Here is a 27770-nt window from a genome sequence, read left to right on the forward strand (position 1 = left end):
GCCCTTTTTGGGGCCCTTTTTGTTCCGAAGGGCCCTTGTTCCTAAATAAATTTGTTTTTACGTTTAAGGTCGCGTGAGGTGTGGTTTTCGATGGTTTTAGTTATTTTAAATCGATTGGGACTAGTTTTAAGTGTATTAAACCACTCCATACAGGGTGTTTCGAAATATAAATACCTTTTACGATATTTAAAGATTTATTCATAAAGTAATAAAATTAGTTACCTTTATACTCTATATAAAAGGGGATTATTGAAAATAATTGTAATTTTTTACTACGTAAGGGAAAAGGATCACAAGGAGTAAGACAAAATATTAAATATCCCCGTCACAGCAAACCTGCAGACTAAGCGAATTTTCATTTGCCCGATTTTCTATTAAATCTAAAATAGCATTGAGTTTAATGAATAATTAGGTTTGCTGCTACAAGGAGGCTGATAAAGTGTGTTTATAGTAAATTATTATTAAAAAACAAATAAATTTTTAATTTTTTTAGAGACATATTTATAAATAAACAAACAAAATCATTTTACACTATTCTCCTTAAGAATAACATGAAATTTTAAATTTACAATTTTTGAATTTCATTCGTAACTAATAAACTTATAAAACACGTTAATATACTAAATTTTTTGTTTTCTTTCAGCTTTTTAAAATGCTCTAGAGAAAAATTGGGAAACTTTGTGTTTTGAGGGACAAGATTACAAATTTTTACCACATAAAACCCTGTTCCATGGACCGATTATGCCGGTTTTGTTAAAATTTAACCAAAATTACTCGAGTTATCATGTTTACGGACACGTATATAACATGGATATAACTTATTATATTATATATATGTGTATAAACACATACATAATATTTTGAGTGGATGGTGGCTTCTGGGGGCATCGAAATGAAAACGTAAATCGGTTTCGGGTCTATGTTTTACCACGAGACCTTCAGTAATAGCTTATTTCCTATATGGGATGTTAAAGGGGGATAAGTTATCCCCCTTAAGGGGGGGGGTTAGGTTATATGGTGGGTAAAAGGGTATGGATTAAGTTTTACACTATAACATAATGACATAGGTTACTACGCAAAAATTTCAACTTTTAAGGTGGTGTGAATAATCTTTCAATGTGTTTTTTATGCATATCTATTAAGACCAATTCCAAATTGATATGTATTTTTCTTAGGTAGTTTGTTTTTTTACTTTTATTAAAAATTTTGTAAAAAAAATTTGTATAAAACCTTACATTACATATTAAAATGGCTTAAACTAAAAATTTAGTTAAACTAAAGCTATTTTTCTACAATTTCATTAGCATCTCTCTTTAGAATTTCATCATCACAATAATTATTCTCAGACGACTCATTAACAATTATATTATTCTTAGCAACTTGTCCATCTTTACTGGTTTTGTCCAAGTTGATGTTCAAGCGGGATTCCCTTTTACAAACCTTGCATATTGCAGAACAGGCAACACAAATCTTAAAGCAAGAACAATGTGGTGCAAAAACACCTTTCATACATACTGACGTTTGCAACTTGTATCTTAAGTTCCTCAAAATTATTTTCAATCAATACAAGTACGGTTGTCTTTGATGGTTATGACGACCAGGACAGCACTAAGACATCAGAGCAGCATTGTCGGTACAAGCATTTTTGTCCTGAACAAAGGGAACGAGGTTTATGGGGTAAAACTTGAGTTTTTTCATTTACTTTACCATCAAAACACAAAGTTACCCAATTTTTCTCTAGAACTTTTTAAATAGCTTAAAAACAAATAATTTAGTATACTAACGTGTTTTTGTATGATTATTAGTTACGGATAAAAATACTAAAATTGTAAACTTAAAATCCCCATGTTATTCTTATGTAGAATAGTGTAAAATGATTTTGTTTGTTTGTTAATAGACATATCTTGATCAAACTTATCAAATTTATTTGTTTTATACAAGGCTATTAATATTTTACCATAAACACACTTTATTAGTCTCCTTGTAGCAGCAAACCTAGGTAATCGTTAAACGCATTGCTATTTAAGATTTAATTGAAAATCAAGTAAGTAAAACGGAAATTCGCTAGGTCTGCAGGTTTCCTGTGACGGGGGTATTTAATATTTTCTCTTACTCCTTGTGATCCTTTTCCCTTACGTAGTAAAGAATTACAATTGTTTTCAATAATCCCCTTTTATATAGAGCATGGAGGTAACTTATTTTATTACTTTATGAATAAATGTTTAAATATCGTAAAAAGTAATAATATTTCTAAACACCCTGTATGGAATGGTTTAATACACTTAAAACTAGTCCCAATCCATTTAAAATAACTAAAACCATCGAAAATTGCACCTCACTCGACCTTAAACGTACAAACAAAATTATTCAGGAACAAGGGCCCTTCGGAACAAAAAGGGCCTTAGGACGCCCAAAATTTTGGGGACTCATCGGATCTTCATTTCTCATATTATTAGTAACTCACAGGTGAAATTTAATGAATGTACAAATTTTGTTGTTTATAAAACCCTATTTTACCTGTACTAAAGATAAAATAATGAATATTGTGCTATTGTGTAGTGTTGCATTCCACTAGCATTGACTATGGACTATGACTATTTGACTATGGATACTATACGTGGATTTTTCGTCTGTTTTCAAACAAAAGCATATAATACCGTATTGAGCATACTCACTCATGTCAATTAAGCTGTTGAGATCAGCTAAAGAAAAATTAAATGGTATGTTCATTGTGTTTTATGTAGCGGCATTAACTTATTTAGCAGTATCGCCAGTATCACTGATTACAGATAAACCACTATACATTTGGACATATACATTTCGTTTAGTATACATATTGGATACTAAAGTACCATTCTAAGTTCATATAGATTAAACATACTAAGACATTGATGTACCGTAAAGCAGTTGTAGTATCTTAGATTTAGTTCAACCCCAAAAAGGAAGTCAGATTAAACCAGAAGAGGAAGAAAATGAAGAAGATAAAACAAAAGATGAAGAGAATAAGGAAGAAGCCACTACTAGCCTTGAAGCGGCGTTTTCCTAGCGACGCGATTAAGCCTTTACGCTGCGTGCTTCGTGCTCCGCGGTTGCCGGAACCACCGATTGCACCGATCCCTTAAACTAATGAGACTGTTTTCCTAGCGGCGCGGTGCGCGACTAACCACAAACTGCGCAGTGCGCAGCGCGCAGCGTGATTGGGACCACTGCCTCGAGAGCAGTCAGTTGCGAACCACGCTGCCGAACTGGGCCATTGTTTACATTGGAAATATGGAGAAAACGATAAGTTGTAGTGATGTTACCAAGTTCACTGTTGATGATGACAGTTTATTAATTGACTGTGTGTCCAAGTTTGAAATTCTGTGGAAAATGAGCCATCCTGATTTTAAAAATAACTTGAAGAAGGACAAACTTTAGAGTGGGATAGGCCAAAAAAATTAACGCAATCGACTTTCCTTAAATTAAAAAGTTTCCTTAAATTTTACTTCATTGTCTATCAGGTCCCTATTAATAAGAGTACTAAAATCACCCTCATGGCTCCTAGATCTAAACAGTTCACTACAGGAATTTCGACTTTTGGACAGTAGAGCTAGGGCTATGTCGAGTCGACATCTTCGTCCATCTCTTCCTCTTCCACCAACAACATAAATGCGAGACTCATCTTTCTCCGATCCATAGCAGAACGCTACTGTGGAAACCGCGAATCTGCTTCCTAGCAACGCATTGCCGGATTTCTAGGAAAACACTTTTGCGCAGCGTAAAATTTTAATCACGCTGTTCCTGGCCTTGCTGCGTTCTTTAGATTAATCGCGTAGCACGCAGCGCAGTTACTGAAGTTGGAGGAAAACGCACCTTAAGAACTTCAAAATAAATGAGCCGGTGTTTTGGGCAGAAACCAGAAACGGAAATGTTATGTGGAAACCCGGCGTAATCTTGAAGAGACTAGGGCGAAACGTGTGGAAAGTTGAAGGTAACAATGGAAGAATCTTTAAAAAACACGCCGACCAACTAAAACATAGAAACCTTTCTTGAAGACAAGAACAGTAGTTCAATCTCGGCGAGAAGGTGAAGTGTTCGTGCTTTTGGTCTGTATTAAATTCACAACATTTATTATTACCATATGTTACAAATGACAAGATTGTTTTACTTGTTGTTGTCAGTTAATTATTACATGATTAAAGTCAAGCTATGTTTTACTAAGTTGTACTTTTTAACTGTATAAGTGAATATACTTCAAAGAACATGTAAAAATCCCCATGAAAGAGGCAAATTGCGTAGAAAGAGGTAAATCACAAAACAAGTCTCTTTACATTTTACAAATCACATTTAATTGGAAGTCATTTGCTTGTTGGGTAGGCAGAATCCATAAGATTTGAGGATTAAACCAAGGCCACACTAAAAAAAAACAGGCCGCAATGACGTAATTTTGCCATTTGTGATCAGCTGCTTGTTTTAATCTTTCAGTGGAAAATAAATAAATAAATACTTATACGTCATAGCCGTCTTCTATCGTGACCTGTTTTTTTTAGTGTGGCCTTGATTAAACTTATACCTATATGGTTTTAATCTATAGCTATTTGATTTATTTTTAGCTTGTGGAATAGAGGAGAAAGCTAAAAGATTCCTATCGCTAATGTGAAATCAATTTTACAATAACCAAGAGCTGGCAGAATACAAACTTTTGACCCAAGTAGCACACGTTGGCCCAACGTTGGGAAATGGTCGGCACGGTTGGGAAATGGTCGGCACGGTTGGGAAATGGTTGGCAGAAATTTTAACGATTTGCCAACGTTGGCCCAACGGAAACTGGTATTCGTTGGCCCTACAAAGGAAAGCATCGTTGGGCCTTCGTTGGGCATTCGTTGGGTTTAAGTATAAAACATTCTAAAACGAATTTTAACAAATTGGTTTATTTAAAAGTACATGTTACGGCAGCAGAATATAAGGCAAATATTGTAAAAATTTGGATCAATAATGAATGTAGTCAGATGATGTTGTGATACTAGATACAGTGGGGAACACCTGCTTAACATATAGGTAATAATTATTATAATTAATTTTTTTTATATTCTTTAACTTATTTAAGCAAGTTTTTAATAGTTATAGAGAAAAGATTAATTAATTATATAACAATCAATTATAACAGTAGCCTACTAATCTAATGGTAATTAAATAATCTATATTCAAATACTAGTATCATCTCCAACTACCAGAAGAACAATTCAACTACTTGAGGCCTAAACAGATTAACAGAATCATATTACAGTATACTGTAGCATCAAAAATATTTAAAGTATTAATTGTGACCATTGCACCTGTCGGCTACTCTTTCACCACTTGTAAACACTCATAAGCAATAAGCACAGTTACCTCAGAGGTATGGTGTGAGGCTCACATGTCGAAGGTACCGGGTTCGAGACCCGTCCCGGCCCAAAAAATTTTATTTAGTTTTATTTTCAAAATAAGTTTTTATGAACTACTTAATCAATTTACTCAACTCATAATTATGCACTGCATACAAAATCTTTATTATTTTGTGTTTTTATGTTTATGCCCAATGGGATGGTTGGCCCTTCCGCAAAAATTGGTTGGTTGGCCAACCGTAAGACTGAGTGCCAAAACATACCGTTGGCCAACGATCGACAGAAACGTTGGGCCAACGATTTGCCAACGATTTTTGCTACTTGGGGAGCTAGGATATATACTTAGTGGATCTGCAAGCTTTGCCAATTACCTAAACGAACCCAGAGTTCAGAAACGGCAGCCTACAATAAACCCTTTACAAGAAAAAATGTAAAAAAGTTGCACATAAAGTTAACCTGTTGAGAGCAAATCTTTGTTATTCAAAATAACAGTGAAATCTTTCATATGGACGTTTATAATTGTGGAAATGTATAACAGAATGCGAGAGTTTCTGTTATTTCTAGTTGGTCGTCAGGACCACAACCAAAGGGAGTTGAGATATTATGTTTCATTCATACAAATCACACATGGGAGTATTTCAAAGAAAATTTGCTTGACATGTACTCAATGCTAAGACCTGGACCAAACACATATCTCAGAACATGTGCCTGGGACTCATGAATGGAAAGTACCTTTAGTAGTTTCAAAGTATCACATTTTATGCTCCCATATTTCAAAGTCTCTCATAAAAGTCGCCCCAGCTAATTTTATGGTGTAAAACAGTCACTCTAGTTTTACAGCCTGACTATAATTCTTTGGCATACCTTATGAGAAGTGGTAGGCTGCATCTAACTCAACTTGATTTACTGATCATTAAGTCAGTTCTTGTAGCTTAGAGAGTTTTAATTTTTATAGATTTTTACCTCACAATAAATTAAAGATCTAATGGTGTTACTTGAATATAACTTTAAATATTGGTCAGAATTAAGTAATTAAAACTTGGAAGGATTAATCTTCATTTGTAGGCCTAAACGGCAAGTGTAATCGGTTATTACATGTCAGCTTCAAATTATTTACAATTTCAGGCATTTTGCCTATGCTAGGATGTGACATCCTCACTCCTCAGTAGTAAAGCTCAGACTGAATCTGCGTTCAATATTTTAGCTGAAATCATGGGAGGGCATACATAAGATTCTAGTCCATACACTTGATTTGTTTTTATTTTTCAATTTTGTATTAAGTTTTATTAAATAATTCACAATCATAACAAACTAGCTGCTATATAACCGTGCTTCGCAAAAGAGAGGATGCAAATAGAGTAATGCAATTATTTTCATCTACTGTATGAGTAGTTACCAAGTTACCTACCATAGTTCTTAGAAACAAAACTTAAGTTTGGCAAATAATTCAAGAAGCTAGCTTAGTGTGCACAAAAAAAGACAAAATTATCGAGGGAAGAATAGATTGTTCTGGGTCCTCTTAAGTGTATTCAAAAAAATAACGTGAAAACTTTGGACGTCAGTGAGGAGAGTTTCACAATAAAAATAGGCTTAATATCCATCTGTAGCATATTGGGTCTACTCTTGCAAAAGTTTTAGCTTAATTGGTGCAGTAGTTTTTATGTGATTGACTTTGTGACATACTTACAAACATCCAAACTCTCGTATTTATGATATTAGCAAGATACATCAAAGAGAAGAAAGGTACAGAGGTAGCATTCAATATTAAGTGGTGCCTAGCAATAGTCGCTGGTGTCTAGGGCAAAGTCCGACACCAGCCCATTGTCCTCATGTACTACAACACTAACGGTGGAGGAAGACCCTGTGCCCTGTGCAATAGGAATTTCTGCACATCTTGCCCCTCAAAGGCTCTTGATCCTTGTTTGTCACAAGTATATATCCGGCACAACATACTAGAGCTTAACGTGCACAGTTGTCACATGACCATGTTTTATCTGTACCTTTACTTCTCTGTGGACATATTTAATTCTACTGCTAATTGTTTCAACTCCTCTTGAGCAACTCAAGTGTTCACAGTCAAAATCATAACCATTGGTTGTAAAACTGCTCTTTTTGTCTGATAAGAGGCTTTTATACAGATTTTGCTTTTAATCTGCTTCTATGAGGGATAAGATTCCAGAGGAGTAGAATTCCGGGGACCCTGCGTTAGTATACTTTGAGATGTTATCCAATGCCACAATTAAGACTAAACCACTTATCTTTACTGACTCCTTAAGCTGTGTTTATACGAAGCCAGGTGGCAGGCAGGCTATTTGCCTCAGGTAACTTGAAATACACTAGAGGCAGGCCCCATAACCTGCCTGCTCTACTGGTCTCTTGTAAACGCTGCTTTAAGGTAGCCTATGGTTAGTCAATGGTGTTACCTTACTTTTAGTACTTAATGTAAAAGGAAACAAACTCAATCCAGACAGCACTTAGTTTTTAGTCAGGCAAAGCATGAATGTGAGGCCCAATTCTGTCTTTACATTCAAAGAAAAACTTCATCAAATCAGTTATATAAGCAGGTGTATTTGGAGTGATGAAAGTAGCCATATCCTCCCTAGTTGATGGTTCTGAATACTTCTTGTTCTGCGGTAGTATATGGGACGCAGGGTTAGCAAAATCTTCAATAGAGTATTTCTTCTTGATGAACTCTTTTGTTCTTTTGTAGACTCTACTCAAAGGATAAATGGGTCTTGGAGGAACATCCAGCAATATTCTAATTTTATCCATATCATGAATGTCCAGGAAGTCTTTAGCTCCGCCTCCCAAATATTCTCCTTTTAAAAACACAAATGGGGTATTACTATTTCCTGTTAATTTTTCTAGTGCGTGAAGTAGTTCAAAACCATCTCTTCTCATATCAAGCTCTACAGCATAGTAGATGTAGTCACAATCATGGAACACACTCTTTGCCTTTTTAGAAAAAGAACAATAAGTTTTTGAAAATATCACTACATTTCTGCTTTGTATTTCTTGTTGGATGAAGTTTAAAATGGTCGGATCACTGTCTGAAACTAAAATAGAAATAGTTTAAAATGACTATGAATAAACAAGTCTAAATATACACAGATAGGAACTTAAATTATAGTTTAATGAGTTTTACAGTTATTAAAATGTATATTACATTTTTTGTATATTTTACTAATTTTAGTACTGTATTTCTATATGTATCCTTTATAGTGGTGAATAAACTGTGATTTGTTGATTACCAAAGTGTATAGCTACAACTTACTATTTTCTATTAAATTTGTATTCTGGGTTTCAGGCTCCATCTTTTTTTAGGTCTTATAATAATAAATGAATAAGATTAAAACTTTATTTAAAAGATAATATCCACTCAATGACACTTGCTGCAACTAAATTAGAAACAATTCAAACAGGGAAATATGTAAAACTATTTCAGTTCTTTAACTGTAAGTATAACAAGCTTTATTTATCAGTAATGTGTGTACAAATTATTAGATATCTGAACATATATTTGAGATTATAATTACTGTTAGGTACCCTTTTACTACATAATGTTAACATTTCCTACATGATATAACTTATTTATAATTTAGACTTTATTCTCACAACACTTAGTGTGCAATTTTTGGTCAAGGAAGGGTTAAATGGGGTCTTTATCTAGCCTTAAACTCTGCTCTACTCTCAAATACCCCCTCCTGTAGCTTACCAATCCTAAAGTGGATTTTATGTTGTTAATCAACCATTACTGTATAAACAGCTGTATGGTTATAATACAGACAAGAGAATATTATACAAAACTAACAAAAGTGTACAATCCACGAATACTAGAAAAATACCGGTATGGATCATAAACATAAACAAATGACGTTGTTGGCCCGAATCCTATAGGTACTAATAGCATTGAACATATGTTTTGGCAGTTCCATTTAAGCAATGTTAAATAATGTTTATTTTCGAGCCAAAAACATCATTTGTTTATGTTTATGATGCATACCGGTATTTTTCTAGTATTAGTGGTACAATCCTACCTTTATTTTTCAATAGTTTTGAAGGTGAAGATTATCATTTTTGAAGCTCTATGTAAAAAAATACTATCTTCAGAAAGCAGTACTATTTACGCTTAGTCACCTGCACTACTTTGTTATTCTTTGCCACTCACAAATATCAGATTTCAGAAGCTGTTAGAGTATTTAGAAGTAATATCTTGAAGTAGAAGATCGTGTCTTTTCTCTTTCATTTACTGCACTATATACACAGGTTTGTGTTGACACCTCATCTAATAAATCTGTTTTTCATATTCAGCTTTTCTCAATGCATAGTCGGTCTCGTCCGGGTACATTTTTGGCAACACCATGTAAGGTTCGACTCCCAATCTCTCCTCCAACTCTCCACTTTCGTATTGCATTCCTATATATCGACTTCCTGCCACATAAGCCTTCTTGTAAAATATATGTGGAAGTTCTGCATTGTCCGTCATCTTCTCGAGGAGTTTCTCTATTTCCTTAGCATGCGGCTCCTGGCCAAACACATAAGGTTTGAACGGTTTCTCAAAGCCTTCTAGTACGTCTTGAGCAAAAATGAAAGCTGACCTTTGTATTTTGTCGGTAAATATGACAACTTCGTCAGTGTCCAAAGCAGTTTTGACATAGTCTGTAGCGTGGTTTACCTCTAAAATATAAATAAAGTAAGTGTTATCGAGTATAGTCAATTATCAATAGAACTAGAAGGGTTAAGGCTTGATTACAACACAGGACTAGGTTACAAGCAGCCAGCTTTTTCATACACAGCTGATAAACAGGTGTTTGGTTCTAAAGAGCATAGACAAAAAAATTAAATATAGATCCTCAGATGTGCTGCGGTTTGGTTACCATAGGTTCTGTCTGGCGCACACCACTGGGAGCACCATGTAGTTATGTACGGCCTACGCGCTACGTCTATGAAGACCAGAATCTATGGTTACCATGGTAACCACTGCACGGCTGACAGTCTATATTTAATTCTTTTTGTCTATAATAAGAGTTAGTATTACCATTGACTAGTACCTGGGGACCGAGCTTTGCTCGGGGAAAATCATTAGTTCACTCTGAAAGCAGTCTTAGTATTGGAGATACATAAATCCATTCCCAACCTCCACACGGCTCGCCTTTACTACGTCCTACACCATTTCCTACGTCATGGACCTGTTTCCCTCCATTCCTATAGCACTTTAGGATTGTAGATACCTTAATCTAATCGTTATTAACAGTTCCCACACTCTGGACAGCTCGCATTGACTACTTCCTTCACCACTTCCAACGTAGCGAACCTGTTTTCCTCCCTTCCCATAGCATTTCAGAATTGCAGACACCTTAATCTAATCGTCATAAACAGTTCCCACGCTCCATACTACTCGCCTTTACAACTTCCTTCACCACTTCCTACGTCGCAAACCTGTTTCCCTCCCTTCCCATTGCATTTAAAGATTGCAGATACCTTATAACCTAATCGTCATAAACAGTTCCCACACTCCGGACTACTCGCCTTGACTACTTCCTTCACCACTTCCTAAGTCGCGGACCTTGTTTCCCTCCTTTCCCATAGCATTTTAGGATTGCAAATACCTTAATCTAATCGTCATAAACAGTTCCCAAACTCCGGACAGCTCGCCTTGACTACTTCCTTCACCACTTCCAACATAGCGGACCTGTTTTCCTCCCTTCCCATAGCATTTCAGAATTGCAGACACCTTAATCTAATCGTCATAAACAGTTCCCACACTCCGGACCACTCGCCTTGACTACTTCCATCACCACTTCCTACGTCGCGGACCTGTTTTCCTCCCTTTCCATAGCATTTTAGGATTGCAAATACCTTAATCTAATCATCAAAAACAGTTCCCACACTCCGGACAGCTCGCCTTGACTACTTCCTTCACCACTTCCTACGTCACGGACCTGTTTCCCTCTCTTCCCATAGCATTTTAGGTTTTCCCTTACCCTTATCTAATCGTCATAAAAAGTTCCCACATTACGGACAGCTCGCCTTGACTACTTCCTTCACCACTTCCTACGTCGCGGACCTGTTTTCCTTCCTTCCCATAGCATTTTAGGATTGCAGATACCTTAATCTAATCGTCATAAACAGTTCCCACACTCCGGGCAGCTCGCCTTGACTACTTCCTTCACCACTTCCTACGTCGCGGACCTGTTTCCCTCCCTTCCCATTATATTTAAAGATTGCAGATACCATAATCTAATCGTCATAATCAGTTCCCACACTCCGGACTACTCGCCTTGACTACTTCCTTTACCACTTCCTACGTCGCGGACCTGTTTCCCTCCCTTCCCATAGCATTTTAGGATTGCCCATACCCTTATCTAATTGTCATAAACAGTTCCCACACTCCGGACAGCTCGCCTTGACTACTTCCTTCACCACTTCCTACGTCGCAAACCTGTTTCCCTCCCTTCCCATTATATTTAAAGATTGCAGATGCCATAATCTAATCGTCATAATCAGTTCCCACACTCCGGACTACTCGCCTTGACTACTTCCTTTACCACTTCCTACGTCGCGGACCTGTTTCCCTCCCTTCCCATAGCATTTTAGGATTGCAAATATCTTAATCTAATCGTCATAAACAGTTCCCACACTCCAGGCAGCTCACATTGACTACTTCCTTCAACACTTCCTACGTCGCGGACCTGTTTTCCTCCCTTCCCATAGCATTTCAGAACTGCAGACACCTTAATCTTATCGTCATAAACAGTTCCCACACTCCGGACTACTCGCCTTGACTACTTCCTTCACCACTTCCTACGTCGCGGACCTGTTTCCCTCCCTTCTAATAGCATTTTAGGATTGCAGATACCTTAATCTAATCGTCATAATCAGTTCCCACACTCCGGACTACTCGCCTTGACTACTTCCTTCACCACTTCCTACGTCACGGACCTGTTTCCCTCTCTTGCCATAGCATTTTAGGTTTTCCCTTACCCTTATCTAATCGTCATAAAAAGTTCCCACATTACGGACAGCTCGCCTTGACTACTTCCTTCACCACTTCCTACGTCACGGACCTGTTTCCCTCTATTCCCATAGCATTTTATGATTGCCTTTACTACTTCCTTCACCTCTCCCTACGTCGCGGACCTGTTTCCTTCCCTTCCCATAGCAATTTAGGATTGCAGATACCATAATCTAATCGTCATAAACAGATCCCAGACTTCGCACTGCTACCCTTGACTACAATAATATCGAGTAATCTTCAGTATAATCTTTGCTAAATATTAACAAGGGATTATTTTCCTTTTGTACTGTATTTATAATTTGCTAGTATACTGTGGGTAGTTGGCTTATTATGAACACATGCTACAACTTCAAGTCTTTTGTTTACTTTTTCCTTGTTATTTAATTCAGCCAACATGGTAACCTAGCAACCCATAAGACTAATGTTAAAAAAATGAGATTTTCAGTTTCATATTTCTACGTAATTAGATTTTTGTTTGCAGTTCTAACTGCAGTAAACTCGTTTTTAGGCCAGAAATAAACTATTTACAACATTTGAAGAAAATCGTCGGAGCCGTTTTCGAGATCTTGTTTGCAAGCAAGCAAGCAAGCAAGCATACATACATACATACAAGCAAACATTGCTCGTATTAGAGTATAGGATTGGATACAGAAGTAGACAACCCATCTATATGGACCAGCTGTCACTATTTGTTTTTTTAAAGAACATAGTTGTGTGAGCAAGTCACAGAATGCGCTAGGTCCAATAGCACAATGATAAGGTACTTCTATTTTGTACCTTATTAATTGGTTGCTGACATAGTTGATGGGTCATTACAGTTGCTATAGCTCACAATAAGTCGTTCCGCCGTTTGACTTGGTGAAACAGTTCTTGTATTCAACAGAAATCAGTACCGGTAATTTCGATCAGGGCAATCTGTCGGTGGCTAACATCAACTACAATGATTTTGATTTAAAAACTAGCAACAACTTAAAACATGGGGATGGAATGTCAAGTTATATATCAATCTTCAAAGTTGTTACTGTGGCTAAATCACCATACTTAAGCTTGATTGCAATTACCGACTGTCATAAGGTAGAAATTCCCAAAAGCATTTAAAACTCAGGAGATATATTTAAATTTTAAAAATTTGACAGCAAAGTTAAAAAAGTCATTGTTTGTGTTGTAGACGATTGGTAAAAAATAAGAACATCATGTCTAAATAAATGTTTTTTGATGTTAAAAGTAACAAATTTAATAACATAAAATTCAGTAGTTTACAGTTACTGTATGTACTTCATCGCTGTAATATGTTTGCTAGGAAAACAAATGTGTACATTAGTCAAACATGAAACCCACCTTGTAGGAAAGGTTCCGCCTCAATATATGGCATTTTGAAAATCACAACAAATTGTCAAATTCAGGGGCAAACTCCGAGTAGAAACCTAGCACTGCTTATCACTGGGGTTATCTGTATACAATTAACTATCACAAACTGAAACATCAGGCTTTGGGAGGTTATCATTCTAAAACTTTCCAAAGTATTATTAGCAGTGCGAATTAAAAACTTTGAATGTCACTAGTGTGCAATTCTGTGTATTTTGAGGTTTTAAATTTATTAATGCTAGAATATTGACATCATTTTATATAATATAATATTTATAATTGATTAGCGCTCTAGAAATTAGTCCATAACTAAATAAAAAAATGATTTAGGATTGAAAGAATGCCACTTTCATTTTCCTAATAAGTTGGGTTGTAAAAGCAGCTAACTTCCTTATACTTATAGCTTATACTAGCTTAGTATAATTATTGATGTTTATTTATTTTATGGTATAACTAGCTGTAACCTGCGGGCTTTGCCCCGTTTAACTTCTTAATTTTCAAGATTATCTCGTTCGCATGGCTCAATCACGTCCTGGTTGAAGTTTGTTCGCTACGCTCACTCACCTTTAGGTTGGAGCTTGTTCGCTACGCTCACTCACCTTTAGGTTGGAGCTCGTTCGCTACGCTAACTCGCCTCCAGGTTGAAGTTCGTTCGCTACGCTTACTCACCTTTTGGTTGCAAATTAGCTGTTGTCATAAATGTAAAAGAAATAATAGTGCTGCACCCTGTTGGTAATCCTTGTAACTTTAATGCTATTGATCATCATAGAACAGAACCAACTTGTTTAGTTGAAACAGCTGTTAAGATTCAATAATTCCATTTCGCATAAGGTTAACATGGGAAACTCCAGAGCCACTGGGGCGGAGCCCGAAAGGATTTTTGAAATAAGAATATGCCTATATGTTAATCGGGAATGTGAGCTATCATCATGCCAAATTTCAGCCCAATCCGACCAGTATTTTTTGCGTTCACTTGTCACAAACAAACATCCATACATCCATACATCCATACATCCAAACTTTCTCATTTATAACATTAGTAGGATTTGTTTTGTTGTACCATTGACTATGGCTATGGATACTAAAGTAGACATCCTATGGACCAGCTGGTATTTGATTAACTAAGTTGAATGCTGATACTCACAAGTTTGCTACAATCTAAAATTCAATTTTCTTCCTTAGTTTTAGCGAATTTCCCATATAGGGAATAAACTATTACCGTAGGTCTCATGGCAAGACTTGGACCCGGGAACAATTTTCTTTTTCATTTTGATTTCCCTAGAGGCCAAAAACACCACCCGTTCAAATTCTTATATATATTTACTAGCAGAGTACCCGTCCTTCGTACGGGGTTTGCAGATAAGTATAAAATGCTTATTGCAGTTATACTCGAGCTTTGCGTTTTCAATGGGGGAGGACACAGTTTGATAAAATTTGCTTCTTTAAATTTACTATAGTATTACACATTTACCATAGCTATATAATGTTCCTACGTCCATTCGAACGAGTTCACGAACCAGCATGATAGGACCATGGAGACGGGGTTTTATGGGGGAATACCAGGATACCGAGCTTTGCTCGGATTGAATTTAAAATATTTATTATCTATATATTAATTTGAAACTGTTTTTTTTTTTTTTTGTGACAGCTGATTTGAGAGAACGGCTGGGCATAGAAACTCGGTAGAAGTGTCTAAAGAAAGGTCTTGGTCTGTAGATGAGCCAACAAAATAGAAATGTGGTAAATCCCCTTGGGGCTCTGCCCCAGTGGCCTTTAAATTCCCATCCCATGTTATTCTTATGGAGGAAAAACAGGGTTTTGTCATAGCTAATATGAGAGAACGGCTGGGCGTAGAAACTTGGAAGGGCTGTCTAAAGAAAGGATTTGGTCTGTAGATGAGCTATCAAAAGAGAAACGGGGTAAATTTCCTTGGGACTCTGCCCCAGAGGCCTTTAAAGTTCCCTCAGCAGATTTGTTTACATTATGATCATATGGTAATTTTATACTACTTTTAATGAACCAGATGTTAATATTAAAATTGTTTTACAAAGGTTAGTGTTATGAGCATTTACTGAATCTGTCAAAGCACTATTAAATAGCGTGAGTATTTCAATTATTTACATAAGCTTTTAGTCGGGTCTTTTAAACTCATAGAAAATTAATTATGACTGTTATTACTGTAGTTTTATAATAATAACTTCTGTATAATACCGGTACTTGACAATTGCTCGAATTCGAGCAACAGGTGCACTAGTATAATTTAATTAGCAAAATTAAAAGTATTTACGGTAATCAATGTGAACAACTAAGAAACAATGTGAACAATGGAAGCAAAGGAAGCGTTTTAATACACCTTTATAAATACATGGATAGATTGCAATAAAAAATAACCTGTATCAGCTGTTTATTACCGTAACTGCAGCTACAAAAAGGTATTGCCGATAACATGGGCACTTTCAAGGGCTGTAGGGTGGAAACTGGATTTTTGCCTTGTGACCAACTCCAATCGATTTCTCATGGCCAAATACCCCATTATAAATAAAAAAAGTTTAAATCCTTGGACGGTACACACGCTTGTTTTAGAGTATAGGATTATGGGGTAAAAATTGGTCTTTCTTGTTTTTTACCACCAAAACAAAAAATTCCCAATAATTGAGAGAAATTATTTCTCTCTTAAACATTTTGGAGAGCTCAAAAAAAATATTATATTGAGCTAAGTCCGCTAAGTCTGCAGGATTGCTGTGGTGGGGGTATTTATTTTTGTGATAGTTAATGTGACATTAAACATTAAAAGTTGTCCTTTCTTTTTTGCATGACTAAAACTGATTGGGGGCACTTAATTGCTCAAATAAACTACTTTCACTTTTTTCTAAAGCTGGTTCCAGCTTTAATCCGGTAATGAAATGTAAAGTTATATTCAAAGTCAAATGTAGGATCTCTGTTTAGTAAACAGCAATGTGCCTGATCAGAGCACATTTAGAAAATTTACTAGTTGTAAACAAACAAAAAAGTCTTAACTCAACTAGGATACAAAGTCTAATTATTGAATATGTTGAAATAAAAGGATTTAAGCAAATTGATAATTAATTGTTCTAACTAAACAATTTATGGTATATACAACAATTTGTTATATTATACAGTTTATATTACAATTAGTATGTTGAATTAAAGTTATAATCATCACATATTGTCTTTCTTCACTTTCTAAAATTGATACGTTCACAATCATTTAGAAAATTCTTAATATTTCTTTTGTTAGTTTTTCACTTCACAAAAAAGGCACTAATATTAAAAACATGGCTTAGCTTTCATAGAAGTTACGGATGTTGCCTGGAACTCTAATTTATTGTGGCGTACAATGGCTTTCAAAATTAAAGTTACGGTGAGAAAGTGAATAGGGGATTCTCACTGTTTCTAGAATGAGGTACATCAAATATTGCACAGATTAGACTGCTAAACTATAAAGTACATATCGGGTTATTGGTAAGATAATGTAACTTGAAATCCTATAAATGCTGGTAAAAGATAATAAATGTGATGTTTAAAAGCATTGTTAGAATTTGGACTCGTTTGAAAACTAATGCACCAGAACCGCATCCAATCCTAACAAAGTCTCTAATTCTCCATGAGCATACAGTCTGGATATTATGCGGCCACTCGCGTAATATTTTTGTTTGTAGAACACATGAGGAGGAACTGCGTTGTTGGTGATCTTTTCAAGTAGCTGCTCAATGCCTGGCTTGAGATCCTTGTATTCTTCATCATACAAAATCACAGCCTTCCACTTCACCTCCATGATCTCCATGGCGTGTTTTGTCATCTTATAGGTGTCTCTGAACTTGCTGTCTGTGAAAACCACTAAATCATCTGACTCTAGAGTCTGCTTCATGAACTTTGTCGCTGGGGTGTCATCTACAAAAAGCATGATGGTAAAAATAGCATTATGAAGACAGTGACAACCTTCTGGTGTGGTTACCCTTTTAGCACCAGAGGCTATATCAGAAACATGAGTAACATAAGGAAACTTCCACCTTACATCCAATCATGAGGATGTTACTCAAATTTGTTATATGAGGACAGTTTTTTTCTTAAATCAAATCGTAAGAAATCAAAATGTTTTTAGTAGGTATATCAATAATTTAATTTGACTTCATAGTGGTTCTTAGTCGTTTAATAGATTTAGTACTCCAACCATATAGTTTATTTTGATTGTAAAACGTAAAAGCAATATAAAGGAAACTCACTTTTTATGTACAACTAATTTTGGCTTTTATTATTTTAGGTTTCAGTGGAATTTTAAATTATTATGATGTTGATGGACATTTTCCTGAATGCAGATGTCCAAATTATGCAAACTATAAAAAAGAGTGCATACAAATTGTAAAATCTACCCTTACATTAGAGTGAAACATTGAGTTGACGCCGATGCAAACGTCACCAACACGAAACACTCATAAACATTTTTCTCTATTTTCCCATATATCGAGTAATCTTCTTCAATAGGAGTGTAATCTTTGCTCAATAGTTACAACTGATATTTTTCCCTTTGTACTGTATTATGTAGTTTGCTAGTATACTGTGGATGGCTTGTTATAAACACATGTTACAACAGAAATCTTTTGTTTAATTTTCCTTGTTATTTTGTTCAACTAACATAGCTTACTTAGCAACCCATAAGGCCAATATTATTTACTATTTTCAAATGAATAATGATTTGTGTAGTGAAATATGAATTTTCCTGAGTTAGTGCCTGTTGCCAATCACGTTTTTAGGGCTAGAAGTCCCTAATTCCAAAATTTTATCAAATCCTTCTGCTGGACTTTGAGATATATACATTACAGACAAACAGACATAGCTCGTATTAGAATATAGGATTATTTTAGTTGACTTACAAACGAGTGTACAGTTCTAAATCAGTAAATTAAAGTAATAGTGTTTAAGCATATGCACATGAGACTTCCAACAGTACATACCTTGAAGGAGATGGCTGATTTCAGTTAGAGGATGAAGAGGCATTTTATTGCAATATTTCTTACAGAATGAATATAAAACTGACTTAAAAGTTTGTAAAATGTCCTTCCCCAAACATATTTTGTGGGTAAACTTGATTTTGCAGTCACATGGTTACAAAGTTATGGTGAGATCAGTTATCAATGGCTTGTTATCACTATATATAGTTATAGCCATAGTTATGTGGGAATATGATATTGAGTGGAAAATATTACTTGTTATCTAATTATGACACGATTTGGATAATCATTAGATAATATCTGATGTATTTACTATATGGCTGTGCTTTGTAAGGCGTGTATGTGTATTTAGTATTTATGCCAGTGGCAATTCGTGTGAAAGTAACTAAATAATTTTTTAAGGGAATGCAGTCAAAATGGCTCAAATTTCTGAACAAATACATTTTAAATTGGGCAAATGTTTTTTCTCGTAATGTAGTCAAAACTGGATAGCTTATCTGATACTAAGAAGACTGTTTTTCAGTGGGTTTGTTAGTTTGCATGATAGGAAAGGTAATAATATTTGCTAGTGGTCGTCCAGTGGACGAAAACTCGACCAAAAATATGTAATGTACCCGCATTAAATATTGGATACTGAAGTAGACATTCCATCTATATGGACCAGTTGTCGCCATTTATTAAAAATTAAAAACCTGTAGTTGTGTGAAAATTATATTTTCTATCTTCTTTTTTGTTGCAGACAAAGTTGATGGGTCATAACAGTTAGTTGCTATAGCTCTTAATAAGTCATTCCATAAGTTCGACTTGGTAAAAATCATCGTGTATTTGAGAGAGATTAGTCATTTAGATCAGCTCAATCTGTTGGTGGAACACATCAACCACGACAAATTTAATTAAAACTGGTGACAACTTTAACATAGGGATAGAATGTCTAGTTGTAAGTCAAAGCATAGACAAATAGTACAGGCTTCTCTATTTTCACCCTACACGCTATAAATAAATCATGTGATTGTAATTTCTCCATTTGTTTTGACTTTCTGTTTAAATTTCTTTGTTATTTCGTCACCAGCATGGCAACCCATAAAGTCCATGTTAGTTTTTTAAAAATTTCAAATTCATTTTGCTTATATTTGAGTCTAATTTAATTTTTAAAGAGGTTTTGCACATCTACAGGAAAATATTTTTCTAACAGTATGCGTAGATTTTGCCTGCGATGCACACGAGCTGAGAAAAAAGGTTTTAAAGAAACATGCTTGCCTATTAATATATAGATAATGTGATGATTCCATAGAATGTAAATCACATGACTGAATGAACTTATTTCTATCTTAAATTATCTCAAATATATTAAATGGAGAGTTATAATAAAACTAGCTGAACCCGGCAGACGTTGTCTTGCCTTTGACTATTTATAATCCCGCGGGCTTTGCCCCGTTTAACTTCTTAATTTTCAAGATGATCTCGTTCGCATGGCTCAATCACGTCCTGGTTGAAGTTCGTTCACTACGCTCACTCACCTTTGGGTTGGAGCTCGTTCGCTGCGCTCACTTGCCTTCAGGTTCGCTCGTTCGCTAATCGCTACGCTCACTTGCCTTCAGGTTAGCTCGTTCGCTACGCTAACTCGCCTCCAGGTAGAAGTTTGTTCGCTACGCTCACTCACCTTTTGGTTGCAAATTAGCTGTTGTCATAAATGTATAAGAAATAATAGTGCTGCACCCTGTTGGTAATCCTTGTAACTTTAATGCTATTGAAAATCATAGAACAGAACCAACTTGTTTAATTGAAACAGCTGTTAAGATTCATTAATTCCATTTCTCATAAGGTTAACATGGGAAACTCCAGAGCCACTGGAGCGGAGCCGATTGGACGGATCACGAAATTGATGGTGTATAAACCTATTCCATGACATTCTACACGTATGTACCAAGTTTCGTGGCAATCGGTTCAGCGGTGTCTGAGTTTATCACTGCCAAACAAACAAACAAATATATATACAAACATCCTCTTTTATACTTATAGATGAATATATCATAAATATAGGGTACATTTATGACAAACCTATACCACAGACAAGAGACCATTAATTGGTTCCATAGTCTGTGCCTATAGAGTATAGACTGCTACCATTGTCTATTCTCACCTATTTAGCGCCTTCAGTCTCTAAAAGACATCCGCATTACGTTAACGACATGCTGTTGTATTTTATATCTGCAGGCACCTACCTTTTCTGCCAACTGAAGTTGTTTACTGTATTTTTTTGAGAGATACGGTAGTGGAAATTTACACTTGATTCAAAAGAGCTGTACTTCGGGTCAATATTTACTAGCTTTGTAAGTATAGCGGAGTAGTTGATACATTTTGTTCCTTTGTGATGGTTGATTTTATCATCACAAATGAAAGTAAATGTGATCATGTTTTTTTTTTGTAAGCTTTTAGTAGTTGTTGTTTCCGAAAGAAGTGAGATTTAGGTTTCTTATGAGGAATTTCTTCGTTGAAATAGCAAGAAGAATTTAATAAAATGTTGGGGTTTACCCTTTTTAGTTCGGGTCTAGTTCTAAATATTTTTTGGTGGGCTTAAAAATGTATTTTATTGGTATTCATTTCACAGTCAACAAGTTCGGGAGGAATATTGAAAATTCAATTTACAACTCCAATTACTCAAGAAGGACCAACGCAGAATTTTAAAATAAAAAAAAAATATCTAAATGACATAATTTAACAATTTTATGATTGAGTAAATTACCAAAGAAACATTAAAGCCAATGCCAAAATTCTTAACATAGAAATAAGTACTACAGTAGTAAGCTAAACAATGTTTACTCCAATAAATTCGCTTTCAAGTTTAAGGGTTTGGCCAATATACAGTATGTCTAGATAGTTAAGTACACCAACTGAGCAAAGCTATGTGCAATCTAAGGAATATCAAGTGTATCAAGGGGCTATAGTAGTAATTATGTCAATGTTACTCTTTATGATCTGGAAACAAAACCAAATATACAGGAAATGTTTTAACATCATTCTGCTGGTTTTGTATTGTTAAACATATGTTAATGGTAACCCTTAGTTGTGAGATCAATACTTTTGTTATAACTAAATCTATACAACTCGTTCTTATGAATAAAATATGGCGTCTTACCACCTTGCCGCGACTTCAGGGCGCCCCAAAACCGATTAAAATTTCCCGACCACAAGCTAAATAACCCCAACAGGTTGTATCCTGGGAACTTTGACCGGAAATGCTCACGCTCATATTACCATCATATCAGTCATGGGAGTATAGAAACTGGTTTATTGGTTCACGGGGAACTTTTGCCCTTGGCATTGTATTGTTGGCAAGGCGCAAATATCAGCTGATTGACCTTGAAAGTTCGTTCATCTGTGGTGACGACAGTGATAAGCTTTATTACTTTAGGATGCGCAAAATGGTTTGGATTCGTCTTGTGTTTACATAACACTGTATATTCTGCGTAGAACGATCATGTGTGCAAAGTATGACCATTAGTTATCTGGCGTTTCAGACCTGGAGTTTTCTATCAAATATGGAGAAGATAGGGTCCATATAACAACCTCGGCAACTAAAATTTTCCCTCTTTGCAGACGTGGTGCCATCAAATGTTACCCTATTACATCTCTTGTTTAAATGTAATTTTGTATTTCAATTTTCATATGTTAAGAATCTTTAGGTTTAAATATTGCCTGAACATTGGACACCTCGCAGAAACTGTTATCAATTAATTGTTAAAGAAATCCTGAAAATTTTAAAATAATACTTATCAATCTAATTATCTTCCAACTACACAACCAAATCAGGAACAGAAAGAAATTAGAACACTTTTCATTACTCATTATTTGATTCGCGACACAAACAAAACTAATAGAAGTAAAGGCTACAAGATCTATATAAGTATAAAAGAGGATGTTTGTATATATATTTGTTTGTTTGTTTGTTTGGCAGTGATAAACTCAGACACCGCTGAACCGATTGCCACGAAACTTGGTACATACGTGTAGAATTTCATGGAATAGGTTTATACACCATCAATTTCGTGATCCGTCCAATCGGCTCCGCCCCAGTGGCTCTGGAGCCTTATGAGAAATGGAATTAATGAATCTTAACAGCTGTTTCAATTAAACAAGTTGGTTCTGTTCTATGATGTTCAATAGCATTAAAGTTACAAGGATTACCAACAGGGTGCAGCACTATTATTTCTTTTACATTTATGACAACAGCTAATTTGCAACCAAAAGGTGAGTGAGCGTAGCGAACGAACTTCAACCTGGAGGCGAGTTAGCGTAGCGAACGAGCTAACCTGAAGGCAAGTGAGCGTAGCGAACGAGCTAACCTGAAGGCAAGTGAGCGCAGCGAACGAGCTCCAACCTAAAGGTGAGTAAGCGTAGCGAACGAGCTCCAACCTAAAGGTGAGTGAGCGTAGCGAACGAACTTCAACCAGGACGTAATTGAGCCATGCGAACGAGATCATCTTGAAAATTAAGAAGTTAAACGGGGCAAAGCCCGCGGGATTATAAATAGTCAAAGGCAAGACAACGTCTGCCGGGTTCAGCTAGTATAAAATAAAAAAGTAAACACTTCAAAAAATTGCATACTTATGTGTCAGGGTTATGCAATTGATCTTTGGACAGATCTGGTAAGATAAATTTGCATTTCACGATTTTCATTCGTTTGGATTTAAAACAACAAAGAGGTGTGTATTACCAATCCTTTGTTTTGCAGACCGTTGAATAATATGGACGTCTGTCCTCAATTTCATACACATAATACTGATATTTTAATGTACAAACTTTAACAACTCTACGTTTTGCCTCTACTTTTAATAACATTTCTTTGTTAGCTAGGAGATTAAGGATATAGTATATTTTCATCACTAGGGCCTAAATTGACCCTTTTCGACACGAGCACAAGTTTTGTACTTGGGTTGAAAAGACACGTTTAGCTTGTGTGATGAACTACATTTTTCGTCTTATTGTACAATTATTTGAACAAACAATTTTACAAAACTAAAATAGTTTTCATTTAAAGATAACCTCTCAAAACTAGTACTTAGTGATTGAATTTCGTCCATTAAGATTGTTTTAGTGTACATTAAGGCAATATTAAGCTACAATTGATTAAATAATCGATACATACATACTTTCAATCGAAATTTACAACTGAGCTAACAACAGCTGATATTTACTCTCTAGGGAGTAAAAATGCTACTTTAGACCCGCAACGCATGCACGGCTGTTTGGCTGCAGTATAACGGAAATTTCAGTTTAAACTAAGTTACATAATTTATACTATTCAAATTGTATAATCATAATAAGCACAGACAATTGATGGTCTATTGTCTGTGTTGTAAGTCAACAGCTAAGCAAACGGCTCCACACATTAAACCCTTGTACCCACGCTTTTCTGGTTGCATAGAGTTTTGAGATCTTAAATTTAAAACTATAACCTTTTTATAATACCCCCGCCGCAGCAAACCTGCAGACTAAGCGAATTTCCATTTGACTGATTGGATTTATACTGAAATGTCTACTTAAAAATATAACATTTATGCTCTATTTAAATAGAATTAGTTTAACTAGTACTTAGGTTTGCCGCATCAGGGAGGGTAAAACTGTTTTTTTTTTTTTGTAAAACGTTAATAGTTAGTAAGAAATAAAAACATTTTCCAAATTTGATCAAAATGTGTTCATAAACAAGCAAACTACAACAATTTACTTATTCTCCATAAGAATAACATGGGAATTTTAAATTTACAATTTTTTTGAATTTTCTCTGTAACCATTAGGCGCATAACAACGCTTCAATATACTAAATTATTTGCTTTTTTAAGCTCTACAAAATGGTTTGGAAAGAAATTGCTAAATTTTATGTTTTTTGGGTCAAAAATGGGAAAAACCTATTTTTACCCCATAAAACCCCCCGTAAACCCCCGTTCCCATGGTCCGATCATGCTGGATCGCGAACTCGTTCGAATAAACGTAGGTTTACACGTTTGTACCAAATTTCATCAAAATCGGATCATTTTTGCTCGAGTTATCGTGCTAACGGACACACACACACACACACACCCACACACACACACACACACACATATATATATATATATAAATATATATATATAAATATATATATATAAATATATATATAAATATATATATATATAAATATATATATATATAAATATATATATATATATGAATTTGAACGGATAGTGTTTTTGGCCTCTAGGGACCTCAAAATGAAAAAAAAAATCGGTCCCGCGTCCAGGTCTTACCATGAGTACTACGGTAATAGCTTATTCTCTATATGGGAAATTCGCTAAAAACTAACCTGGCTATATTTTCCTTTACAACTGTTTCCAAATTCAGAACAACAAGAAGGATTAATCACAAACTCATTAACAAGTCAACCACCTGTTATCACCCTCTTATAAGGAGCTCCTTCCTGATAACAGCCAGTTCTCAACAGACCTGAGGATGTTGTCACAGACCTTACTCTGTGTGCTCCTTGTCCCTGCGATACTCTGTGACGGGGACACCTTGCCGCCAGATCTGAAGGCGGCTCCGGAAGCGCGGGAGAACCAGCTGGAGTCTGAGATCCTTCACCACTTCCAACACCTGACCTACGTCGCGGACTTTGTCTGCAGGGAGCCCCAGCCTAGGGTGGTTCCTGTGGAAAAGCTACTGCCCAGCTCTGTAACATGGGGGAAGGCTTACTACCCTGACGTCACTGTCTTGCACCTGTGTGAGAACTCAGGGGCGTGCTCTTCAGGGTGAGTTTCAGAGGAGTTTTTGTCAATGCTAGTAGAATTTTGGAATTGAGATCGTCAAAAATTTAGGCAAAAATGTAAAAATCCTTCAAATTTGTATATCTTAGGTATTGAACCTCGAACCTGTAAATCGCGCTGAAATCCGAAACGTTTACCTAAGCAAGAAACACGCCCAAAATCTTTGAGTATTTTATATTGTTGAGCTACTTTATTGTTGGCCTCCGATGGTCTAACATCCTAGCATTTTAAGATAGGAGCAAAACTATAACTAAAGCATATTTACTTGAAATGAAACGAAATACAAATATCTATATATATAAAATCCAATGTATGTATGTTTGTTTGTCCTTTATGGACTCCAAAACCGCTCGACAGATTGTAATGAACCTTTCAGACATTATTAAGCATTATTCAAGGATGGTTTGTGTGAAGTTTGGTGCAGATCCGTATAAATCCTCCGCCCCAGTGGCTCTGGAGTTCCCCATGTTAACCTATGAGTACTCATATTTAAATGGAATTAAAGAATCTTAACAGCTGGTTCAGCTAAACAATTTGATTCTGTGATGCTCAATAGCATTAAAAACTAAAAGGTTTACCAACAGGGTGCAGCACCATTTTTTTATTTTTTATTTATGACAACAGCTTATTTGCAACCATAAGGCGAGTGAGCGAAGCGAACGAACTTAAATCTGGAGGCGAGTTAGCGTAGCGAACGAGCTAACCTAAAGGCAAGTGAGCGTAGCGAATGAACTTCAACCAGGACGTGATTGTGTCATGCGAACGAGCTCATCTTGAAAATGGACGAGCATTTGACGTAAAACCACATTAGGACAGGACGACGTCTGTCGGGCCAGCTAGTAGGATATAAAAGATACTACAGTAAACTTTCAATCCTATTTAAAACATGAAGCATAATTGTATATGCTTTATATATATACTAGCTGTACCCGCGGGCTTTGCCCCGTTTAACTTCATAAGTGAGCTCGTTCGCATGGCTCAATTACGTCCTGGTTGAAGTTCGTTCGCTACGCTCACTCACCTATAGGTTGGAGCTCGTTCGCTGCGCTCACTTGCCTTCAGGTTAGCTTGTTTGCTACGGAAAGTAAATAAAAGAAACGTCTTATAACACTTAAAACATATATTTAAGCTTATACTGTTACTCACAAGACGGTAAATATACAAAAAAGGTGGTAAGTAGTGATCGATTTCGATTGGACACTCCAATCATCATCAGACCCAATAGGCGAATGTGTTGTATAGGTAAGGACATGCTAAGGGTTGTATAGGTAGATTCGCCTATTGGGTCTGATGATGATTGGAGTGTCCAATCGAAATCGATCACTACTTACCACCTTTTTTGTATATTTACCGTCTTGTGAGTAACAGTATAAGCGTAAATATATGTTTTAAGTGTTATAAGACGTTTCTTTTATTTACTTTCCGTAAATTTAATAACACGTACAATGCTGATCAAGAAGTTGTTTGCTACGCTAACTCGCCTCCAGGTTGAAGTTCATTCGTTACGCTCACTCACCTTTTGGTTGCAAATTAGCTGTAGTCATAAATTTTAAAAAATAGTGCTGCACCCTATTGGTAATCCTTGTAACTTAAATGCTATTGCACATCATAGAAAAGAACCAACTTGTTTAATTGAAACAGCTGTTAATATTCATTAATTCCATTTAAATATGAGTACTCATAAAGTTAACATGGGAAACTCCAGAGCCACTGGGGCGGAGCCCGAGAGTCCGATCAGAATAAAAATAGCTTAGTTTTCCTATTTAATGCCTAAAGAATCAGTGTACCAAATTTCAGCCTCCTAGGTAAATGGGAAGTGGGAGAATTAGTGATGAGTGAGTGAGTGAGTGTGTCAGTGAGGGCTTTGCCTTTTATATATTTAGATTAGCGAATTTCCCTATAGGGAAGTAGCTATTACCGTAGGTGGCACGGTAAGACCTAGACCCGGGACCGATTTACTTTTTCATTTTGATGTCCCCAGAGGCCAAAAACACCATTCGTTCAAATTTTTATATATGTATATATATATATATATAGACATATATATATATATATATATATATATATATACGTCCGTGAACGCGATAACTTGAGTAATTTTTGTCCGATTTTGATGAAATTTGGTTTAAAGGTGTAAAGCGGGATAAACTTGAATGAGTTCGCGAACCAGCACGATCGGACCATGGGAACGGGGCTTTACGGGGGGTTTTATGGGGTAAAAATTGGTTTTTCTCACTTTTGACCCTCAAAACACAAA

At 35.8% G+C, this 27770-nt stretch overlaps 2 protein-coding genes across 2 annotated transcripts; both read right to left on the reverse strand.

Annotated features, from left to right (window-relative positions):
• Positions 1 to 9616: 9616 nt before the first annotated feature.
• On the reverse strand, positions 9617 to 13805 carry LOC129002016 (uncharacterized). The gene is made up of 2 exons (XM_054429502.1): positions 13720 to 13805; positions 9617 to 10040 (listed from the first exon to the last, which is right to left on the reverse strand). Exons 1-2 carry the CDS (start codon positions 13751 to 13753, stop codon positions 9649 to 9651), a joined length of 426 nt encoding a protein of 141 aa, XP_054285477.1. The 5' UTR covers positions 13754 to 13805; the 3' UTR covers positions 9617 to 9648.
• A 3507-nt stretch (positions 13806 to 17312) lies between these two features.
• Positions 17313 to 18791, reverse strand: LOC129001986 (uncharacterized). The gene is made up of 2 exons (XM_054429455.1): positions 18720 to 18791; positions 17313 to 17658 (listed from the first exon to the last, which is right to left on the reverse strand). The coding sequence occupies exons 1-2, from the start codon at positions 18760 to 18762 to the stop codon at positions 17324 to 17326; spliced, it is 378 nt and encodes a 125-aa protein (XP_054285430.1). The 5' UTR covers positions 18763 to 18791; the 3' UTR covers positions 17313 to 17323.
• Between the last annotated feature and the right edge of the window lie 8979 nt (positions 18792 to 27770).

Source organism: Macrosteles quadrilineatus, unplaced genomic scaffold (genome assembly GCF_028750875.1).
Source record: "Macrosteles quadrilineatus isolate MER2022 unplaced genomic scaffold, UCM_ALF_1.0 Scaffold_9__3_contigs__length_116548681, whole genome shotgun sequence".
Taxonomy (NCBI): domain Eukaryota; kingdom Metazoa; phylum Arthropoda; class Insecta; order Hemiptera; family Cicadellidae; genus Macrosteles; species Macrosteles quadrilineatus.